This window comes from Galeopterus variegatus, unplaced genomic scaffold, assembly GCF_000696425.1.
Source record: "Galeopterus variegatus unplaced genomic scaffold, G_variegatus-3.0.2 Scaffold1633, whole genome shotgun sequence".
Taxonomy (NCBI): Eukaryota; Metazoa; Chordata; class Mammalia; order Dermoptera; family Cynocephalidae; genus Galeopterus; species Galeopterus variegatus.
Genome location: NW_007727744.1, coordinates 178,552 through 186,690, shown reverse-complemented (window position 1 = coordinate 186,690; position 8,139 = coordinate 178,552). Strand labels below are relative to the sequence as shown.

General features: G+C 39.0%; 1 protein-coding gene across 1 annotated transcript in view; it reads left to right on the top strand.

Moving 5' to 3' along the window:
• The window catches only part of HEATR3 (HEAT repeat containing 3), a 39,072-nt gene that overhangs the window by 20,353 nt on the left and 10,580 nt on the right, over positions 1-8,139 (top strand). The window contains 1 exon segment of the mRNA XM_008578115.1: positions 5,341-5,429. Coding sequence (XP_008576337.1) covers positions 5,341-5,429 — 89 coding nt within the window.

The window sequence follows — 8,139 nt, the reverse complement described above, 5'->3', positions numbered from 1 at the left end:
ATCTTTAGGGATTTTTTTAGGGTAAACTTGAAGATATTTGCTTTCTGCATTGACTTTAACATCTGACCACCAATAAGATAACTCTGTTGTGTTGTATTCAACATATTGTTCATATATTTTATTGTATACTGTTTAACATTTCTCCTTCCCAGACACAACATTAAATCCAATAACAGAACTCTTTTTTTTTTTCCTTTTTGTCTTTTTTACTGACCGGCAACGGAATCGCAACCCTAGGTGTTGTGTCCGCACCGCGCTCAGCCAGTGAGCGGGAACCGGTCTCCACATGGGATCCAAACCCTCGGCGGGAGCGCCGCCACACTCCCAAGCAGCGCACTCTCCAGTGCGCCACCGGGCCAGCCCCAGTAACTGAACTCTTAAAAGATCAAAATATGATCGGTTTTGTCTAAATACAATTTTCTATATAAACATTCATTCACGAGTTGGTCCCCAATTCTTTAGACATCAATCTTGCATTCTATCAAGTTCCTAAGAAGTGCTAGAAGTTCTAGATTAATTTTTAAAAATTAAGTAAATAGGGCTGGCGGGTTAGCTCAGTTGGTTTGGAGTGTGGTGCTGATAACACCAAGGTCCAGGATTTGATCCCTCTACCAGCCAGCCACCAAACAAAAGAAACTAAGTAAATAAATGTTTAGAAACCCATATATAGTTATTAGTCTGTCTCTACCACCCTTTTGACATTGGTAAAGTCAACAGATGTAGTTTTCAAGAGATCTCAGGCTGTTTGTGCACTTGTTGGCCACAGTGAACACAGGAAAGCCATACCTAGCCATCCTCAAGACAGGATACAAACAGGATATGAGGAGTGCCAGCCCTGTACCCATTCCAAGCCAGGACTGGGCAAGCACTGGAGCACAGAAGTGATTTGTTGATGTGAGCAGGCCAGATGACAACTGTAGCTTTGTGTTTCTCTCCCAGCCTTCTTAAAACCTGGAAGAGACCTGGATGGTATGGGACGCAGGGAGCTTTCCTTGACTTTTACTGGCTTTCTGGCTCCCATCAGCCCACCAAGGTGTCCTATGGGGCGGGGACAGGAAGGGCAGCTATTGCTCCTGCATCCCATCCATCCATTCCCATGGGCTGAGATACAGAGTAGAGCCAAGTGGGGAAGTCCACAGCCAGGGCCTCAAGTGGGCAGGACGTACCAGAGTCTCTTACTGCTTCTAAGCCCTGCCTAACCTTGAGGTAATGCTGTCAGCATCCCTTGCCTCTGGGCCATTTGTCAATAAGAGTCTGATCATGGTACCACAAGCCCCATCCCCAGCCAGCATGAAGAGTTTATTTCATTTGAAATAAATGTACGTATTCTGTGTCTTTGCTATACAGAAAATACTCAGGTATGTTTCTCCCAGTTCAGCTGGCTATTTGTGGTCACTGATTCTTGTACATTTATTACCTGCATATATCACAGGAAAACCATACCAGACTGAGCCATGGAGAAATAATGGAAAGTCTTGGCTTTTCCTTTTTTTAAGTTTCAGAATTGTGACATTTTGTTAGGTTAAGAACACTTTGATATATCCTGAGGGCCATGATGTTATTTTTATAGAAATCACCTATCACAGGTCACTGTCACAACAGTATTTTTGAAAATTTATCCATTTAATGATATGGGCTATTATTTCCAGGAATTTGTAATCTGAATTGACCTTCCACATGTGATGGATTTGGATTGTAAACAATAGGGGAAAAGTTGTTGCTGGGAGAAGATTGCCATTAAAATGCCTCTGGGCTGTCCAGGTTGCTCAGGGTCCATTGTGTCCTGTCAATGGCCTCCTTAGCATAGTATAGTTATTATTTACTTTGGAATAACAGTAAGTTTTATTAGAAATTTGATAAAGGATAATTGTTTACATTTGGAGGTGCTATTCTAATATAGTCCTTCTAAACATTTGAGATCAATTAAATAATGTAACCCTATGGGTTCTATATGGATAGTGTGAACTGTTTTTGGAGAATTTGGTAGGGAGAATGGGACTAAATTTCTCTACTCCTTTATGTTTGAGAGTTAAATGAATGAGGATCATACAGCTCTACCTAACTTGTTTTAATTTTAATGCTAAAATACAGTTCTCATTAGTTATACTATTTGTGACACTTTATACATACCTACATTATGTTTGTGGCTGACATCAGAAAGAAAAGGAGAAAGTTTTTAGTAGAATCTGATCCTTGTATTCAAACACTAAAGTCTTTGTCCCCTTCATTAAAAGCTATTGATTTTCAAGACATATGAAATTTTTCGCCTTGTAACACCAAGGTCAAGGGTTCAGATCCCTATATTGTCCAGCCACCAAAAAAAAAAAAAGAGATTTTTAGCAATGTTGTATTTTCATATTTGGTCAGTCTGTCATTTTGCTCCATTGCATGAGTTCTGAAATCATTTAGGATTCCCTATTTTCCCACATTTTAGAAATTGGAAAGTCCTTTTTTTGTTATAGTTAGAATGATAGTATCCCATTCTGGGTTATATTTTCTGTTCCATATCAGAATATTGAAAATCAATCTGAAAAATTTACCTAGATGTAATTTGCTGCTTGATTACTTGTGGGTTATTTACCTACATTTAGGCATGCTATGGATTCTTTTTTTTTTTTTTAAAGATGACCAGTAAGGGGATCTCAACCCTTGGCTTGGTGTTGTCAACACCATGCTCAGCTAGTGAGCCAACCAGCCATCCCTATATAGGATCCAAACCCGTGGCCTTGGTGTTATCAGCACTGCACTCTCCCGAGTGAGCCACGGGCTGGCCCGGCATGCTATGGATTCTTAGATACAACTTGTCAAGCGGGAAAACATTTTGAATTATGTCTTTTGTTTAACTTCTTTTGACATTTACTTAATTTCTTAGACACATCTGTCAACCTTTTACTGAGAATTTATCAGAAAGGCAGGGTGGTTTGAATCTTTTCCCAAATTTGGATAAACGATCAGAAATGTGAGTTAAATAAAAATCACCCAAATATTTTCCTTAGTGTAGGGAAAGTATGCATTACACATAATGTAAAATGGCAGTGTAGTTTAGATTAGTGTTTTGAATCTAAGGTAATGGTTATTTTCCTGAGAATAGAGGACAGAAAAAAGTCGATTTTGAGATGTATTTTGTTTATATTGAGTTAGTTTTTTGTAACATAACATAACATAGCTGAATTGTTTTATATGCAGTTCATGAATTTCTAAGGCTACACTTACAGCATTAATCAAATATAACATACATTTCAGTATGTTATGGTAACTTTTTGAACTTTAATAGTAACAATTCACACCAATTTTTGAGTGCCCATTAAGTGCTGGGTTTTATGAGATAGGCATTATTACCCCATCTTCCTGATGAGGTAGCTGAGATTTAGAGTTTAAGGAACCTCTTCAAGATCATTCATTCTTTTAGCGCTAGGTTCTAGGTCTAGGGATACAGGCATGAACAAGATAGGCAAGGTCACTATGTTCCTGGGGCCTGCATTCTGATATAAATAAATCTTTAACGTAATTCAGCTATGAAGAAAAAAATAAAGGCAGAATGGTATGAGTTAATGTGCAAGTTAGTTTGGAAAGGCCTCTCTGTGGAGGTGACATTTGAGCCAAGACTAAAATTAAGTGAGAGGGGTCACAAAATCAAAGGCAGGATTCCATCCCAAGTCTGTCTAATCTTAAAGAGATCCTGTAATCTAAGGACGTATTTAAGATATCCTGTTATCTTTATTTTGTGATAATTATGGGAAATCCCCTATTTTGGTATATATTTCTGAAAATGAGAAGGCCAAGAAGTATAGTAAGCCTTGGTTAAAATTTGTGCAGGTGCTGCCTCACTGTCACCCAGACACCATAAAAACCTGGGACCTAGAACAGTTATAGGTCCCAGGCACCACAAAGCAGGAAGCTAAGGTATCTATTGTTACAGAACAAATTACCCCCAAAACTTTGTGGCTTAAAACACCAATAATCATTATTTCTCACAATCACTCTAGGTCAGAAATTTAAACAGGTCACAGGGGAGATGGTTTGTCTGTAACTCACAATGTTTGGGGCAATGGTTCTCAATTAGGGGCAATCCGCCCACCCCGCCCCAAGAAACATTTGGCAATGTCTGGAGGTGTTTTTGGTTGTTACAACTTGGAGGTTGCTGCTGATATCTAGAGAGTAGAGGCCAGGGATGCTGCTAAACATCTTGCAGTGTACAAAAGACACCTGTATGCACACTACAAAGAATTATCCTATCCAAAATGTCAGTTGTGCTGAGGTTGAGAAACACTAGTCCAGGGCCTCTCCTGTAGAACTCAAGGTTGTGAGCCATAATCATCTGAAGTCTTGTGCACTCACATGTCTGACAGTGGTGCTGGTGTTGTCAGTTAGAACAACCACAAGTGACTTCTTCATGTGACCCAGGCTTCCTCATACTGTGATGACTGGGTTCCAAGGGCAAGAGTTGAGAGAGAAAAAAGAGAGCATGCACACGTGAATCAAGTGGATACCATATTGCCTTTTATGACCTAGCCTGTCACTTTGTGTGTTCCTTTGGTTGAAGAAGTTATGAAGTCCCACCCAGACTCAGGGAGTGGAGAAACAGACTCCACATCTTTATGGGAAGTGGCAAGGTCTGGAAGATCATGCAGGACTGGAAACATTGCTGTGGGCATTTTTGGGAAATACGATTTACCACACCAAAGGCAATTATTTTCTCTTCCCTTGAAAGGGGTTAGGGAGCCAGCTCACCTAGGTGGCCCTCACTCACCCCTGTGTATGACTGTGCTAATGTAATTGTTTATTGCTGCTGTTCTGTTTGTCCTGTGTGGGAGGAAGGGACAGTAAGGATAAAGATGAAGAGCAGGAGTGGAAAGGGGGAGTTGGTCAGTGAAAACCACGGAGGCATGGTGGTTTTCACTGACTGAGCACAGGGGTTTTCCTGTATGAGGAACAGTTCTTGGCAAGGCGGTGGGCTTAGGTTGGCCAGGAAGCACTCTGGTTTGGGAGAGGACCTCACCATGGGTCTGCCCAGCACCATGAAAGGCTGGATGCAGTCTACAAAAGCGAGCTCAGGTTTATCATGTGCTAAAGTGTGAGTCAAGTGAAAACCCAGTGGGGAAGTCAGGGACTGTCTATAGAACACTTCCAACTGTGGTCATCTTTCAGACTTATGTATGTTGTGTACTGGGATCTAACAAAACGTTTTGGCTTAAATACCAGAAGTGTTTTTATTACAATAGCATATATTAACATTTAACATGTATTGCTTTGATTCGATTTCTTTTTCTACAAAATAGCTTGTCTTAGACAAATCTTCTATTTCATTTTTCTGTTTTGTTGTAATTTTTTGTGTTTTAGATTTTGCTAAACATGCAGACTTTCTAGAAGCCATAAGTAGTGCCTTGAGGGCCCTTTTGCAAACAATGGCCTCCAAGAACATTTCTCAGGTAAGATTTTTTTGTTTGTTTGTTTGTTTTTATTTTTTTTAAGTGGCCAGTTAGGGGACCCGAACCTGTGACCTTGACAGAGCTAATCTCAGGTAAGATTTTTAAAAATTTTTATGTGAAACTTGGAAAGATTCTGTATTATGGAGGCAAAATTCATTACCTAACTATTTTTTTTTAATATTTATTTCTGTTACAAGAGTGTCATACATGATCTTTGGTAAAAGAAAAAAGAAAAAAAGTGCTTAAAATAAAAAATAAAGTCTCTTCCTCCTCCCCACCATCAGTAACACTGACAGGTGTTTTTTTATCAATACAACTTCTTATTTGATATGTGTATCGTAAATATTTTCTCTGAATTGTCTTTGGTCTTTTTTTAAAATGTTTTCTTACAGAAATTTCAAACACTCCCTCCTGACCCTCCACAGTGATCCATATGTACCTCTCTGATTAGGGGCCTTATCACTTTCGTTTGTTACTTTTTGTTAAAGAAATCTTCAGACATTCCTAAAAGCAGAGAGAATCCTGCGAACCCACATGTGCCATCACTGAGCCTCAGCGAGTCATCAGCATCCCATCATTCTTGCTTCATTCATCTCCCCCTCATTTTTACTTCCGTTTCCTGTAGCATTTTAAGGCAAATCACATCCTTTCACCCATAAACGTTTTATTATGTACGTCATCATCTATGTCTGACAGAAAATTAAATTTTTAAGAAACTTAACCCCAGCACCATTACCTCAAATCCCAAAATTAGCAGATATGAGTATTTCTTATCATTTGGTGTGCAGTCTGAATTCACTTTTCCCAGATTCCCTTAAAAATGTCTTTTTACAATGATTTTGTTCAAATTAGGATCTAAGCAAGGTCTACGTATTGCTTTTAGTTGATATTTTGGTATCTTAAATCCTTTTTTTTTTTCCCTTAAATAGCTTTATTAAGATTCGATTCACCTACCGTGTAGTTCCCCCATTTAAAGTATACAATTCAGTGATTTTAGTGTTTCACAGATACTTAAATCTCTTAATCTATAACATTTCTGCCATCTACCCCCCCTTTCCCTGTACCATTTATTCATTGAAGAAACTGTCATTTTGTTCTATAGAATTTTCCCCATTCTCAGATTTGGCTGATTTATCGTGATGGTATTGTTTAAAATTTTCCTCTGTCTCCCATATTTCCTATAAACTGGGTGTTAAAATGAATGATTTTAGCAGCCATTTAATGTTAAGTGATGTGAAGATTAATGGTTTTAGCAACAGTGATTACGGTTGCCTAGATCTGTCATGTCATTAGGAGTTGCAAAATGGAGATACCCTAATTTTGTCATTCCTTTACATTAGCTGTGACTTTTCTATAAGAATTTTCTGTGTCATCAATTAGTTAGTAACTTTGAAATAAAGATCATACAAAAAAAGGTAGGATAAGTTTTTTTTGTTTGTTTGTTTGTTTTTAAAGATGACGGTAAGGGGATCTTAACCCTTGACTTGGTGTTGTCAGCACCACGCTCACCCAGTGAGCAACTGGCCATCCCTATATGGGATCCGAACCCATGGCCTTGGTGTTATCAGCACCGCACTCTCCCGAGTGAGCCACGGGCCAGCCCAAAAGGTAGAATAAGTTTATGATTCTCCCCCTACCCGTTTTTCCAGAGCAATGAACTGATGCTCCAGCAATCTCTAAAAGTGACTAGTAAAGTTTGTTTGTTTTTAGTATCATTTTGAATTCAGGGTTAGTTTTTTTAAGTATATGTCTGTATTTCATTCCATTACAGTCATGCTTTTTGATGCACAAATGGTCCCATCTTTAGATTAATAGGAATCTCTTCAAATTGGCTCCTGTGTCTCTTTGACAAGAATCCTAGGCTTTTGACCACTTTTGCTTCCAGGCACAAGATGTCCCACCTGACTTGTAATTTTCCTGCTTAAAACCTGGAATCAGTTGTTTCTCCAAGAAGCCCTGATTTCTTTAGTGGGAAATTGAATTTTGGAGTGCTTATTGCTACCATGTCGTCATTGCTTCTAGGTCCTTTTAGTGGAAAAAACTAGGAAATAAGCATTTTTGTATGTTTGGTTTTTATTTTTGTGTTTTTTTGGCACTGGCCGGTAAGGGGATACAAACCCTTGACCTTGATGTTACAACAGTCTTTTAACTAGTAATAAGCATTTTTTAAGGAAAAGAAAAATATTTGATATTTGTACTGATATTTCCAGTTTAAATAAAGAGGGTACAATGTTTTTACTTAACTTTTGATTTTATATTTGCATCTTTTTTGTGCTGAAACTTTGCTTCCTAGTGACATTAAAATTATTATTTGGGGGCCGGCCCGGTGGCGCACTGGATAGTGTGCCGCTTGGGAGGCGCGGCGGCGCTCCCGTCCGAGGGTTCGGATCCCGTATGCAGACCGGTTCCCGCTCACTGGCTGAGCGAGGCGCGGGAGCAACGCCGAGGCTTGCGATCCCGTTGCCGGTCCCCGGTCCGTAACGGGGGCAGCACTGAGGGTTGCGATCCGTTGCCGGACACGGAAAAAAGACAAAAAAAAAAAAAAAAAAAAAAAAAAAAAAATTATTATTTGGTTTATCCTACAGAATGTACTTCATAGTTTCAAAATAACAATGCCATTGTTATGACTAACAATAACACTATTGAATGCAGTTTAAAATTTCTTTGTGGGTTTTTTTTTTTTTTTTTTTTTGTCTTTTTTCCGTGTCCG